Genomic DNA, 16,235 nt, shown 5'->3' with positions numbered 1-16,235 from the left:
CTCTCAAGCAGTTAAAATATCTACATTTGATCTGAGATACTCTTGCTTTCATTGGCAATCAGCATTTAGCTAAAACTAAACTGAACATTTGGTGTGAACCAAGGCTCTTTACTGGGTCCTTTTATATTTAGCCTTTATTTATACCTCAAAACAATATTATCTTCTAATATTCTCATGAGAAATGCATATTACACTGTAGTTAAACTTAAAAATGCTGCTACATATTTCTAGATAATTCTCTATTTTAGCCATACACTTTTTATGTTTAAATGCATCGAGAGTATTAATCATAAATGTCACAATATATTTAGCAAGAATAAAAGAAGTCCAGAAAGAGAAACTGAAACACTCATTAAAAAACAACAAAAATGTATTATGAGAATTACATCAGAAAAGCTTTTTATTGTTTTAAAAACACTGTCAAAGTACATTGTCTCAGTTCCACTCACAAGCACACAGATATCGATGCATGCCTTCATTACTAGCAGACTGAACACCAGTGCTCCCCCGTACAGTTTTCTAACAAAAGACTAGACCACGCATTATTCGAACTGCTACAGCACAAATAACAGAACAAGATCATGCATTATCATTTCAGCATTACTCCATTGACTTAAGAGAAATTATATAATCCCTCAATTCACTTTTACTGTATTTAATTATATAAACATTCAATAGTCTGCATGTACAAATCTGCATGAACAAAACTAAATATAGTCTCTTTTATTGTGTTCTTTTTGTTTAACTTTTTTTTTTTCATGCAAACCATTATTTTTTTCTTTTTGATTGTACACATACAAACACCTACTCTAAGTACAATGTACATTTATGAATTTGAAGCATGTAATTCAAAGTGGGTTGCTAAACTAACATTGAAGATAAATAACATTTAAAATGAATAAATAAATCAAGGGATGATAAATTAAGTTTTAGTAATTTTAAGTATGAATGAATCTATTCAAAATTGATCAAAAACAATGCCTAGAACGTAAACCCACAGTAACAAATTAAATAACCACTCAGCTGTAGTAGCAGAAGTAATAACATTACTAGTAATAACTAGTAATAAAATGTTACTACTGCATTTTACAACTTTTATAAAATACCGTTAAGAAAGAGCCCATTTACATCTGATACAGTTTACTTTATGTTTAAAGGAGGCCTCAAAATCGCTATCTACTACTCTTAACAGAAGTTAGAAAAAGCGGTGGGATTTGAGTCTGTGAAAAAGAGATGAACAGAATTTTGATGCGCAGGAACTAGTACAACATATAGCAACTTCATGTAAAACACGTTTTAACAGTAGTTTTAGTGTCATATCATCAATCATAACACGCAAAAAAAAAGAAAGAAAAAAAAAGGATCAGACAGGCCAACGTGGCACATCTGAAGCGTTTCGCCAAACCTTTAACAATCCCCTCCTGTTTTCGGCTCCAGATTCAAGAAACTGTACTTTTAAACATAATAAAACGATCACAGTGATTATTTACTGTAATATATTTGTGCGTGCAAGTATTAGTTTTACTTACACTGTACAACAGCATACTTTGTGATAAATCTCGCAATAAAGCGTAGATATGCTTACTGTGGTAAAAGTGCAACTCTGATCATTATTAAAACAATACGCGTGTGCACAGCATACAGCATACACATTAGGTTTGCTGGTTTCCACGAGAGTCTGAAGACATGCACGCTCTCAGACCCGCAGAGCGGCGCTCTCACCCTGCCAACTGCGCCAGATCGTCAGGGGGCGTGGTCCGCGGAGTGACTGACAGCTGATTCTGAGCGGAAACTCCTCCCCCCACCGCCTCTCTCTCTCCCTCTTTCACTCTTTCCTTGATTTCAGAGCAGCCGGTTTTCATTCCAGTGCGCATGGAGAGGCAGAGGAGCAGGAACGGTCAGCGCTCGCGAGGTGAAACGCGCTCAGGGATTTTACGCGTAAAGCCGCTATAAGGTGATTTATTTTTTATTTTTTTTACGGGACGCGCTTTATTACTGGACTACAAAAGAATGCTATCTGACGAGGAACGGACATTTAAACAACTGTTCTCCGTGTAGGGATACATCTAGAAACGGACACACATGCTCTCCACTGATGAATAATACACACTGGAGGAGCGTTGACCCTGTGGATGAGTTTTAAAGCTCTTTCAGCGCCGCTTTAGATATTTCTTTGGATTACATAAACACGGCTGCAGTTGCGGTTTATGGAAACAGCTGAGAAGAAGACAAGTGAAGTTGGAGAAGAAGGTCTCTGAAGCTGGACTGAGGGTCTGAAGGATTTTACAATCCCCTCCTGGAGCTCCACTTTCATGTCCGAAGTCTCTGGTTTATGACAATGGATTATTTGCTGTTTTTATGCGGCTTTATGCTGCCTCTAACCTCGGCTGTTGAAGGTAAGATTGCCTCTCTTTTTTTGTTTTTTTGTTTTCCTCGCAATGCTTATCAACCCAAGAGTCTGGGAGGCGAGTCACGGGTCGATCCTATCGATGCGCGTCTACAGGAGTTGCGCTTCGGACCCCGTCAATAATAACCGGGATTTAAGCTTTTCGTTTTCTCCATTTTAATCAATGCAGTAACACGCGCCCGGTCCGATGCTCTCTTGGGGATCTGATCTGGCCACTGAAGGCTACACATGCGACCCCACTGCAGAACTTCTTCTCCTTCCTGATTGTCGTTTATTTTCTTTCACAAACACAATAGTTTCTGTCTTTCCTAAAGGAAATGTCTCTACAGGGAGTCTCTCTGTCAGACAACACGCAGATCCAGGGCTCCTCAAAAGACACATGGCGAATTTTGAGCTTTTTATTTTTCCATTAGACGTTCGGGCAACCCATAAATTGACCAAAACGGGCTTTTTATTAGCGCCTTTGTATCTGGAGGTTGCTCCCGTGTTGTGAATCAATTATGGCCCCTTACGCGTTTCTTTTAATCACAATTAGGAGTCGTTTATTTCATATTAATGACTCGGATCGGTAGTTTAGTTGGCTTTTGATTCAGTTAATTCTTCGAAGTCTGGACCCCTGTTAGACTGAGGGCCCTTTTGACACCAATAAAGATTTTCAGGGAGAACAAAAATGTCGATTTATTCATTTCTTTATTGGTATTTTTAACCATACAATCGCCGACAAGCGTGAAATCGTGAACACTTGCTTATTGTACCGCTGCTCAGACTCTTCTATTGTGAGTCTACTAGTGGAAATCTTTAAAACAGCATTTATTATTTAATAAAACTCGTATGTCGATAGCCTACTTTTAGTGTCGATATTATCAGATAGGCTATAACTACAGCCACTTTTGCCACAGTTAATCTCTATTATTTTTTATTTTTTTTAGATGTTAAGGCTTGCGTTTTACTGCTCAGTGTTAGATTAGTATATTACTAACTGAATGCGAGGATCTATCTCTTCCCTTGTTTATTTGATATTTATTAACGAGTGAAGTGGACGGATGTTGAGTTGTTTGGAGTTCACACGGGTTGTGTAGTTAAATGTATTTCTTTATTTTCTTGGTTTATATTTCTATATTAGCTTTGCAAAAGTCATTTAAATAAACTTAGCTTACGTGACTTGTAATTTTGTCCGATAACATATCAGAACAAATTGCGTGAATGTTTATGTGAAAGGCACACGGGCCTCGAAATGGCCTCTGATATATTATTATCTACTCGTTTAGCTCGAAAATCAAGCAGAATATTAACTGCCGCTAATTGTTGTCAGGTATCATACTTATATTGTTTAATGAAAAGCATGATTAAACAAGTTGTATGTAATAACAATAAATAATCAGCGACTCGAATGACTCGATATTTTGTTTAGGGTTTACTCATCTAATGTGTCCGTTTATACTAATAGATTTTAGAAGTGGGTACGAATTTAATTTAGGCTGACCACATTCATGCCATATTCTTGGTCCCTGGAGATCCTCTGATGAAAGGTCTCTTGTCAAAGCTGTCCAACATGCTTTAAATGTGATTGTTAATGCATTTCTGATTTCTTCTGTAGCCTATCTATAAAATTAAATACGCGTCACTCCTTGTTTGAATCTGAGATCACACGCGTTTTAGTCTTTTCTTGTCCATTTAAGTCAGGTCTGGTTTTATTTATCACATAAGTGCTTGATAAACTGATTTTGTCTTGTAGACTCATTTAAGAGATGTGTAAAACTGTATTACGCGAGAGAAATGTAGACCATTTGACCTCAAATCAACGTTCAAAAATACTGACTTTACTCGTGATTATCTTTCCCCCCTCATATACTGTATTAACAGTATTTAAGTCGTTAAAAGCAAGCGTCCTGCGCCCGTGGGAACATTTTCTGCTTTTTTCGGAGTGTATTTGCCCTCATGTCCCATTGAAGTGACTATTCAGAGGTAAACGCAGTTAACAGAGCCCTTACGAAACAACAGACTCATTATGGGGGTAAACAACATTAACATGAGAAACAAGAGAATAATAACATGGCACATTCACTGCAGAAGAGCCGTAACGTGAGCTTGAAGAAAGGCCTGAGCGCGCAGCGCAAGCAAATCATTTATTTGTATTTTTAGAAAACGATTCAATCCACTCTCACGCGTGAGGTTTTCGGAACTGACATTTTGCACGCCAGGATGTGTCCATTTCATTAAAACCATTTTGCACGGACTGAGAATGTTTGCGCTTTTCAGAAGCGTTCATCAAAGCGCAGGACAGGCCCGTTTAAAATGGAACTGCTGATGGCAAACAATAAATGATGAATAATGTAAAATAAATAGTGACAGTCACATCGCATGAACTGAAGCCTACTTCACATTTAAAAACCATATAAAGTTTAGACTAAAATCTTTTTTACATTTTTTTAATTGATTTATTTTTTTTATGTTTTTGACAAGTTACGCGTCAACGACAGTAATTTATAGAATATGTACCGCTATTAGCTATTTTATTTCGCTGCTACTATTTTAATATCCTGTAAATACTATAACAAAGTAGTAATAGTAATAATACTAACAATACATATTTTTATTAATAGCAGTATTAGTAATAGTATTATTGGCCTGCATGTGTTGAGCGCAACACCCGAATTCTGCAAATCGACGCGACTTCATCGATCTGTAAAATCTGCGGTCAAAAGGTTTAAAAAGAGGTCAAAGCATCGATCTGTTCTTCACACCATACACAGGGCCTACACTCCTCCGAGAGGCCCTTTTCTCAACTGATTCGATTACAGAAGAGCCGTTTCAAACTAAACATGAGCACAGCTCGGTCTAGGAAAGTAAACAAACACAGTCATACGCACATTTTGTATTTATTTATTTTTTTGCTAAACTGTGTTCACCTCTTATAAAGCATGAATTTTTAAGTTTAGAGTTTGTATAATATTTATTCACATATTGCATCCAGCACTTGATCTAAATTATCAAATCAAATATATATATATATATATATATATATATATATATATATATATATATATAATATAACCTCACTTACCTACTGTACCCAAATAAAATCTAAATTGGAGAAGCCCAAATTTAAAAAGTTTAAGAACACCCCATCCTGATTATTGGGTGGGACGTTTTTCCTTGTTTTTTTTTGCATTTAATGTATGCACCACCGAACTTTAGTGTGCAGCCTTCTATTAATTCCCTTTGTGTAGTAGATTTAATTGCTTAATCTTTTATTTTCATAGATGTTCTATTAATTTTTGCTTTTATATATTAGTCTTGCGTGAGAGCTATAGAAAGGTCATATGTTAAACAGAGAATAGGGTGAACAGATGTCCGCTGGCTTTGTTTCAGACTCTCGTAAGGAGCTCAAAGGGGTCTCAGACTCAGGCTTTAAGATGCTATGAAAACCAGGAAGAATCACGAGTGGCTTACTGTGACTGTGGTGGTCCGCGTAAGCTCGCACCACTAGCCTATAAATATTAGTGCTGATAACCTTTTGAACACAGGAATGCTTTGGCTGTAAAATTCAGCGGCATTCTGCGTTGAACAATAACGTGCACTGAAGGCCAATATTTAACCAAGTGCTCTGTTAATTGATGAAGAAGTGGACGGGACGCTGACTGGAATGTAGAATTCGCTCCTTTTGGAGTGTCCACTCAAAAGGGCCATCCTGGCAGCTGACGCAAAGGCCTTTACAGAAAAAAATAGGTCTTTGACACTCACGACAGTGTGAGGAGAGAATGTGTCTGGGCCCGAACACTGCCAAAATCCCCCCGGTGCTGTCTGCAGCTACTGAAGCGGAATGAGAGAGAGGAATCAAAAGCAAAAGAGGGGCCGAAAGAAAGAGGGATTGAGAGAAAAAGAGACATCGGAGCTTGGTTTCTGTCTTCGGTTGTCCAGGAGCGAGATGGGTGGCGCTGGCAAGGAATATATCTGCTACCAAATGCCAGAATACCCAAACAAAGTCACATGATGACAGGCACAATAAAATTTCCTTTCCATCTGAATGGTTTTCCCTCTCCAACTCAGCTACAGGGATTTTTAAAAGTTTTCAAATTTTGCTTGCGTACATTGGTTCAGTGAATTTACAGTCAGAGCCAATTTGATTAGAAAAAAAAACAAACAAAAAAATGCAATTTGTCACATCCGTACACCGTCTATGACTGTTTTGAAATGTGTTTTATGGACACTTGAGGATCGTTCCTCTGTAAAATCTAAAACTAGCAGCATTTTGTGACATGGTGGCTGTCTGAAATAATTCCCTTCAGTTTCAAACCATCAGATGAAAGCAGTTTCATCTTTCTGTATGTGTGTAGTATACAAAGCACCTAGAAGCTGCACACGATGTGAGCTCTGACCATGTGATCGGACAAACACATGTAGTCTGATACAATACTGAGAAATGAAAAGATTTTTTGGAAATATGATTTTTTTTTTGAAGTTTAGAAAAGCTTCCAGACCTTTTGCTGCAGTGTGTTTTATGCTTTGCTGGAAAATGTTTATGAGCCTTAAACCAGTTCAGCCTGCTCTGCTTCTTTGATAATAATGAAAAAAAAATTATATACATACAAAATATACATATTTGAAGCTTTACGTGATATAGTGTACTGTAACTCTTAGGGAGATACAGTGTTAGTTCTCAACCCTAGTTCAATTTGGGGAATGTGTGATGTTAGAAGCCCTGCAGGAAATGGCTAATGCTAATGCTAGGTGCAAATGTCTGCTTTGATTAGCAATACGGGCATGTGCGAACAGGGTGGGGGAGGTTAGGGCTAATGATGGCTTCTAAACTCCATGCTACCAATCAGCCCAGGCCTTTAGATGGTTAAAACATGCTCCCAATCTCCACATCAAACACAGAGAGCCTCAGGCAGGGGCCCAAAAGCAAGCTGGCCCTTTACCCTCTCTGTTAAATCTAGACTCGAATTTGCACTTGAGTCATGCTGTTCAATTACACATCTGTGGACTTTCTTAGCCATTCATTTTGGTAATGCGTGTATCTACAGAATTGAGTTCTGACTGGTTACATTTTTGCACTTTGGTATATCTGAGGAAGAGGAAAAGGCTGGAATCTTTTAGTGTTGTGATTTCTAGATTTCATCAATCTGTAAAAAAAAAACACTACAATGACTATTCTTACAGTAAAAGAATCGTAAACTTAAATGGTAAATTCTTTAAATATTGCCAAAAAAAAAAAAAGTTTCAAAGCTTACGACAATATCTGCAATAACTATATTGGTGGTCACACTTTCTTTTATGGTGTCCTTGTTACAGTGTAATTATACATTTAAGTACTGAGTAATATTAATTAACTACATGTACTTACTATCTGGTTAGGATTAGGATGAGGTTTTGGTTTAGGTTTATTGATAATTCTATAGTAAGTACATGTAACAAGGACACAGTGAAATTAAGCGTTACCAATTATTTATTTATTTATTATTATTATTCTTTTTTACTGTGGCATGCTTGTTTGAGCGTAATTTGTTTTAGCCGACAACACAAAACGAACTGGTGTTAGACAGGAACTCTTTTAATGCTTACGTGATCTATCACCTCTCCATTTGGTGTTCGAGGTGAGAGCAATGGCACTTCGGCACAGTGCAAATGCAGGTACTTGTGGAAAAGGATGTAAAAGTCCCTGAAGGCATTGCAAGTCTGTCTTTTTGAGCTGTACTTGGAGTGTTTTGAAATTCATCTTGCTGGAAGTGGATTAGACGATTAATGTAAATGCGAAGCAAGTGCCATGTATGCTTGTTCCACACTTTTATTTGGTGAATTCCTTCAAGACGTTGATGGCAATCTCACTGTGCAGATAACATTTTTGTTTGAATGCCATGCATGTTTGAGTAAATTGCACAGTAATTTATTAGTGATTTTGCTTATGGAAGTATAAGTAGCATGCTTTTTCCACACCACATCCAGTTTCAGCAGGGTCACCATCCCCATCCAATCAGGGATTCTGAATGAATATTTTGTGGCTGATTCATTTATGGCTCGTTGTCAGGCTTGATCGATCACACTTCCTTCTCACTTAGTCTTTCTGGCAACTGCCCTTTCGAAATGTGCCAAGCTTTCTAGAGCCTCTCATTACCAGCATTTTAAGAGTGACAGGATTGAAGATCCAGTGAGTTGGAATATAGTATCTGTCCAGTGATCTTCATGTTAACTTCTTGTGTAGCTGGCATAGGCCAGAACTGCCATGGAAAAAGGGCGCTCGTCACGTCTCAAGAGCAACCCTGGAGATGAAATGACATGTTTCTGCAGAGACCTCAGAACTGCCCTTTTCTAGTTGTGTTCAAAGTCTAGAGAATATTAGATGCATTAGATATAAGGCAGGCAGTCATGCTCCTGGTGAACTACTTTTCAATTGAACCCTTAACTATACACCTAGCAGCTGAGCTAGATAATCAAAGATTTGAGTGTTGATTAATAAATACAGTTGTGTTACAGTCTTCAAGAGGAGGACTGAATACCCCTTGATATAAGGTACGGCATGCACCCCCCAAGTCACTTGCGAGCCACAACGAGTGGCTTATCTGTTATTAAAGTGCCCTCAACCTGAACGGGATAGATGAGGACATAGGCGAACAAAGGGACAGAGAAAGACTGAGAGAATTGTCCGGTATCCGAAAGGCACTTGGTACAGTATTGGTTGAGCAGTTCATCTGAAAAGGTGCTGAGAGGAGAGACAATGGAAATACACCGGAGCTGGTCGGATGGGGTAATGAATGCAGTGGGAATTTAGGCAGAGCTCAGGAGAGCGAGAGGAGAGAGTTTTCATCTTCTGTCTTGGGCAGCTGCCACGGATCTATCTCTGCATCTTAAATTTGACTTGCTCTGCCTAGCTATGCCTGAGAGGAGATCATTGTTTCTGCCTTTTCTCTCTGTCCGTCTTTCTACCTATTACTCTCTTTTTCTGAGCTAGCCTAACAAACTCTTGATGGGCAAGGGATATGCAAGGGGTTTTAATGAATCTGAAAAGCTGGCGAGCATCAATCAATGACGGCCTTGAGCCTGCACATGAGATCAGATCCACCTGACAGCAGGAAAGTAGAAAAGAAGGATACAGTCTGCATACAGAATGAAGAAACTCTCGAGGCAGGAAAAATAGCTTTCCAGTGTAACAGACAGATGTTATCTCTTATATCGCAACAGTTGGTGGCTTGAAACTGCCACCCTTTTCATTGGTATACTCATTTGTAACACCATCTAGAAGCACGTCGACCGTAAAAGGGATGACAACCTGGTGAAAACCCAGAGGACAAGTGTGGGTTGCATAGAGGCCTCTCCCCCCAACAGGTGGGCTTTATCCAGACAGAGAAGCTAAAGACAATGCACCTCTTTTTCTGCTCTGTTTACTGTTCCCTGTTCCACATCCCTGTCACTTCTTTTGTACACTTTCCCTCCATCTTTTTACAGCCCTCCCTCTTCCCTACTCTCCCTGGGCACCTTATGTGACCGTTTCTTATCAGGGAGATAATTCTAATTGTTGCATTATTTCTCACTCCTTCAGTGATATCAGAATCCCAGAACAGGTCTAGAAGCTTGGGGACAGGGCCTATTTACCCACCTTTGTTGTATCCAGTCAGTGATAAGATTTGTGACTATGTGTGTGTGTTCTTACAACTCTATCCTGTCACAGTATCCTATGGGAGCTAAGTGGTATGTCTATAAGCAATGTAAGTCAAGCTCTTGCAGGATAGATTTGACAAGTTCAGTCTCTTGATACTTTGTTGCCCGTGGCTTTTAAGAAAATCTCAGCGCAGGTTCCCACTCTTAACATCTTATGTAAAATAATGAAGGTGCGAAAGCCTTGTCATCAAACCATTGTCATCTCATACACGGCTTGGAGGAGAGTCAAGTAGAGGTCTCTAACTAAGAACAGGAGCAGAATCAGCATGCTGACATAACGCAAAGTCTCGTGGGGTGTGAAAGCAAGCATATTGACGAGAAATGGAGCTGGCACTAGAAACAAATTAAAATATCCCATGACCAGATGGGGATGGTGAACTGAGGGGCCATATTTGTATCATGAGTGTGAGATGCACCACAGTGAAACAGCTTCATTGCCACTTTTGCCCCGTTGTGTCCTCTGGGAAATGACCTAAAAGGATAGTGATGATTAGCGATTCAATTTAGCCAGCCGTTGGTCAATATAGCAGTCTGAGAGGAGATGGTTGTTGATACTGCCTTGCCATCAAAATAGGTGGCGATCGAAATGTCTAGGGACTACATTTCCCTTCCTTGGTTAATTAAGGAAGCAGTTTGTCACTGTTCTTACTTATTCATAAATCTTTCCATCAATTTGAGACAGCTTGGTTTGAAGGAGCTAGCTAAGTAAGAAAAGCACTTAAGAGTAATCTATAGAGTTCAACACCGGGCACAGCTTTGTGCCTGGTTAATTAATCAAGACACTGTAGTGGTGCCCTAAAACACGTAGACACTTTCATATATCAAGGGGGTAATATCTAGAGATTTTTTCTTTTACCTTAAGCATTTTTGCCACTTGTATTGATTCAGAACAGGAAATGAGCCATGATTTAATCTGTTGTACAATGTTTTTTCTAACTGCTATCTCACCACAGCAACTACAAATGTCCAATCATCCATCCATCTATTCTCCAAACCGCTTATACTTTGTAGGGAGCGGGGATGCTGGAGCCTATCCCAGTGTCTGAGGCCAAAGGCAGGGCACCACCCTGGACAGATGGTCAGTCACAGAGTGAGCAACTTGTTTGTTTAAAAGTTTGAGTGTTCCGGAATGCAGAAATGGTTGGGAAATACATATCCTACCACACTAGGTTTCTGAAAACCAAAAAATCTAAACATTTGCCATCAGCACACTACACGATGTTTATCATTGAAGGATGAGCACTTTGTTGTCTTATCTCGCTGTTCTTTGTGTCATCCATTTGCATCTTTGTTACTCACCTGCCCTCAGGTTATGAAGTTCAGACTCAGGAAAGCATGTACAATCATGCAACACTCGTAAGTACAGGGTTGTCACTAGTAAATATGGTCAGTCCGCCAGTGATGGAACTCCTGTACAGCTGACTTGTTGTTATGAGTAATCTAAGCCAAAATTCAGTACACACCCTGTGGTTCTTTTGATGAGCACTTTCATGTCGAAATCATCTTGCTCTGAGACCACCAAGAGATGTAACATACCTGAACTGCAGAAGTACATGTGCAGGTTCCAGGCAGTCAAGGTGTGGTTAGCAGGTCTGTAATTAGAGTTGAGGCCACAGAGTTTCCGTGACGGCATGTCTATCTTTGTGTGTGTGCTGGATTAAGTGCATCCATGTGTGTGTGTTCAAGTGTGTAAAAGAGATCAACGGCAGAAAATTCCCAGACTTCTCATTATCTCTATACCTGTCAATTGCATCTCTTAGCACCTGTACTTCCTAAATTGAAGGGCATTGTCACATAAAATATTCTTTCCCAGTCGTTGTCTTTGCCTTCTGTGCTTCTCAGGCACATCACATTACTGCAACAAACCAGCGCTTGTAGATTTATACCACAATACAGAGACTTTATTGGTTCAGTGTAGACACCGTTAAAGCCACCGTTTTTGATTTATCAGTCAATGATTGACTTTAGATTGCTTTTGCCTTTCATGTCACCTGCACTGCAAATAGACGCCCAACAGCAGCCCTGCTGGTACACTCTTCCTGTTTATTCTACTCTGTTATCTCTTGTGTCCACTTGCCTTAGTTCTTCCATCAGCGCCACTGTCTTCACAGTGTCATTTTAGTGCGATGGCTCCAGATACACCCACATTGGACTTTATAGATTTGATTATACAGATTATGAGTGGGAAGTGTTTCATAACCCAATATGGGCCTAAAAGTGTTTTATATATTACATAACCTCATACTGAAAGCATATATTGGAATAAAAAATGAAACCCATCTCATGTCTAACTCAGACCTCTCTCTCTATCCTTCTCTCCCTCCCTCAGCCTTCTCACCAGGCCCTCTACTGAGACCCATAAATCAATGGAGCTCAGTAGCCTGTCGAGGGTTTACCGTCTGTGGGGGGTATTGGTGGCCCAGGCTCCCCAGCCACTGGCTTTAGTTAAACATCAATGAAGGGTGAATAATACATTAGTCAGCCCCTGACAGTACAGTTCTAGGCGGGCAGGCAGACGGAGCCTCCCCTGGCCCTCCATCAGTGCATCTGTGCAATAATCAGCCTCTGGGGATATACCTCTTAGCTTTGGCCTACCTCTTTTCCACCTGATTTACTTACTGTCTATGCAAATATTGTGATGTTTAAACACCCGCTCTGGGGGTTAAAGGGACAGTTTTCTCTAAAATAAAAACTCTCTGTCATCCGTTGTTCACCCTCATGTTCATCCAGTCCAAATAGTTGTTAGGATGAACCATAACCCTATAGAATATGGAATGCACATGGCAGTGAAGGTAAGGTAATAAATGCAAATAAATTGCACCATTCCTTTCGTTGAGGCCAGCAACTGCAAGTGACACCCATAAAGTCTAGGTTAATGATTTGAGGCAGGCAGGAAGTATTTCACCTGACCCAGCATGGCTAGCAAAGACTGTGGAGATGGATTTTTGTTTAATAAACGGTCCCAGAACTGTAGCCTACTCAGCACAGTTGCACTGTATACTGATTTATATCCGGAGGTTTTCAAGTGGCACGTCTTTGCACGCACAATTATATATATATATATATATATATATATATATATATATAAACATTCACATGCATCAAGGCTTTTATTTAATTGTTCAGAGACATCTAAACCCCTGGCCATATGGGGCACCCTAGAATTGGGTGTCAACAGTTCTATCAACCTTCTCCAGCATAATTGCCCAGAAATGAACTTCCATCGCTAATACCTTCTGTCACAATCTGTGAGTCACTTTACTGTAAGTGAAACACTTAAGTGCATGAATGTGTGATCGCCAATGACCTAGACGCCCATGTGTCCTAATCAGGCAGTTGTTTCTTTTTGAATCAACAGTCTCGGGGGTGGAGTCCATGAATAAAGAACTCCGATGACCATCTTCCATACACTCCAGGCAGCCTGTGTCTGTGTGTTAAAGAGCTGAAAACCAATTAGAAAGGTCTAACAAGTCAAGTTATTACTGCAGCCAAGTGTGAGATTAATTAACTGAGCAGCAATTAAGAACATGCCTGAAAAGATCTACCAGATAAGCAGTAAGAGGGAGAATCGCAACCAACATTTTTATATATTTTTTGCTTTAGCCAACAGGGAGGGTACAAGATAAACAGAAATAACAAGCTATTACCTTCAATTAGAATCCAGGCGCATTGGAAAAACATGCCTGTGGTGACTGGAAAGTTATATTACGTTTCTTTTTGTTTGTTTCACGGCACGTTCATATTGAAATATTCAGGTAGTGGTGCTAAAAGCATGTGTTTAGTTGTATTTTGGATATATAACACCTCACCTACGCTAAACCTTACACTAAGTCTAACCATTAGTGTTTACAAAAGCAAGAGTGCCATTTTTTTTGTTTGGATCTACACATTTTTGAGCTCATTTATCATGACTAGTGTTTCAAAGGACATATCTGACCACTTCTAACAGAAAAGCCATACACATGGTGTTGGAATAAATACTGTTGGTTTTTCAATCACTAGTGTTAATTTCAACTGGAAACTCCAGTGATTTTTATAGTTAGAGGTATGTTTTTCCAGTGAGCTTATGTTGCCAAATTAGCAAATAATACAATTATCGGTACATTATTATGATTCACCTAGTTAAGACATACCTGGATCAGTCCCTGAACAAAATTCCCATCAAATTATCAGTTTTCTGGCTTGAGCGGTAAAATGTTGATCGAGGCACATGCTTTATGGGGTAACATAACCCTGTGCTTGTATATACATGTAAATTCAGCTGTGGGAGCTTATGAAATTTGCATAACTCTGCGCCCTACTTTCTTTTATTGACATATTTCCAAAGTGCCAGAGCTTGGTAGAAATTTCCAAAAAGAGTGTTCTCAAATATAGCATGAATGATGGTGTCCCTTCCACTTAGGACAGTTCCAAACCATGCTTTAGTCATTGAGCATATTCAGAGACTCAGTGTGGGTGTATATTTGTTTTTGTGCGACTATTTGTCGGCTCAGCAGTCATAAAGGCCCTACCCATCCACAGTTTTGCTTCGGTAACTGCCTAACCTTTCTTTGTTGCTGCAGTTCTGACCTGAATCAGATAATAAGTGGGCAGGTAAACATTAATGAGTGGCTCTGGGCTTAATGAGCTAACGTGAGAAGAGCTAGTCAAAAGAAGCCTGAACTGCCTCAGGCTAATGTGTCATATGTAGCAAGAAATGTAAAAAAAAAAAAAGAAGTCCAAAAAACTTAACATAATAACTCCTATTACACTGTGGTTTAGTTGGAGCCATTAGACATGTTTTCTTTGTTCTAGCAGGTAAACCACAACATATCCTGATAATTAGCATGCAGCATGACAGCCGAAACTGAGCTACAGATTTGTTCCCATGTCTTCAGCAGTTGCTGCCAATGCTAATATGTGACAGCACTGGGAAGTTAGCAAGGTTCTTGTCCTCGCAGCTTGGGGTTTTTTCCCAAGAAATGAAAAGGAATTGCAACCTCCTTGGCTGCCCCAGATGGTATATTTGAAACATTACGAAGCGATCAAAAGCCACTGGAATGCTGGAAATGTGGACCACATCAGTCCAGTAGCTGCTAACAAACAGCTGCCCCGTGATGCAAAACAGAAATCTCATATTTGACTGCCATTAGAGGTTATTTGTATGTTTGCATAGTAAGATGAGACTGTATATTTTGCTGATGACTATATCAGGAGTAATTTTACCCAGACATATATCTCATTACATAATTTGAAGCAGAACCATAAAAAAATACAAAAAATATATATATTCTAACCAAAGCCTTGATGTTTATACATACTAAATTTTTAGATCCTTCGGGAGACTGCAAGGATTAACCCAATATTTTTAAGGTTTCCTAATTTTTGGGCATGCTACACTTTAACTATTTTTGCTATATTTTAATGTTTTTTTGTTTAGTTTTTTTATTTAAGGGTCGACCGATTATTGGCCTGGCTGATTATCGGCACCGATATTAAGCATTTTTATGCTTCATTTCATTTTCAAAACCAATTTGCCATCAGTGCCAAATTTTAATTTCCATTTTTACACCATATATATATATATATATATATATATATATATATATATGATCAAAATGTTGATTATTGGTCTACTTGACCTGTAGTAATGAGTATCGGCCTTGAAAAACACATATTGGTCAACCCTTATTTCAAATGTCTTTTATGTAGGCTATATTAGTATGTTTAACACCTGCCACTCAGTATAGAAAAGCTTTACTTCCACCTTTTTGTATCTAAAATAAAAATTGTCATAGGTAAAGAAACAGTGATTTTATAATCCCCATTCACTCTTTCGCATTGTGTGCATGCCATTATCGGTCAGATACCGAGATGTCAAGTCTGATGTCAACCACAGCATCCTTTCACAAACATCTTACCTCAAGGTAAAAGTGGTTGGAAAAAATGAGTGTTTGGGGGCATTTTAACATCTGCCCTAGTCTGAAGTAGCTCCTTAGTGTTATAGCATGGCAAATGCCTTCCGGTGGTCCTGAGGGATCGTGCTATTACCATATATTTAGCCTAGATGTCTGTTGGCTGCCTCCGCAGTGGCATAATGAACGTGTCAAAGGGAGGCGAGTATGGCAAACGGGCTGTTGGAGGATGGAGATGAGTCCCTGGACAGCAGCTACAACAGACAGCTCCTCTCTGC

The 16,235-nt window shown here is 39.2% G+C and overlaps 1 protein-coding gene across 6 annotated transcripts in view; it reads left to right on the top strand.

Moving 5' to 3' along the window:
* The first annotated feature begins 1,866 nt into the window (after positions 1 to 1,866).
* LOC132160132 (ephrin type-B receptor 3-like) overlaps positions 1,867 to 16,235 on the top strand; it is a 46,141-nt gene continuing 31,772 nt past the window's right edge. For 4 of the 6 annotated variants that reach the window (XM_059569854.1, XM_059569850.1, XM_059569853.1 and 1 more), the window contains exon 1: positions 1,867 to 2,396. In XM_059569854.1, coding sequence (XP_059425837.1) covers positions 2,333 to 2,396 — 64 coding nt within the window. In that variant the 5' untranslated portion in view covers positions 1,867 to 2,332. The remainder of the gene's footprint in view (positions 2,397 to 16,235) is intronic. The other 2 variants (XM_059569852.1, XM_059569851.1) reach the window with 1 other exon arrangement.

The sequence above is a fragment of the Carassius carassius genome, chromosome 16, assembly GCF_963082965.1.
Source record: "Carassius carassius chromosome 16, fCarCar2.1, whole genome shotgun sequence".
NCBI lineage: Eukaryota > Metazoa > Chordata > Actinopteri > Cypriniformes > Cyprinidae > Carassius > Carassius carassius.
Note: the sequence above shows the minus strand (reverse complement) of the source record. Positions and strands in the feature narration are given on the sequence as shown.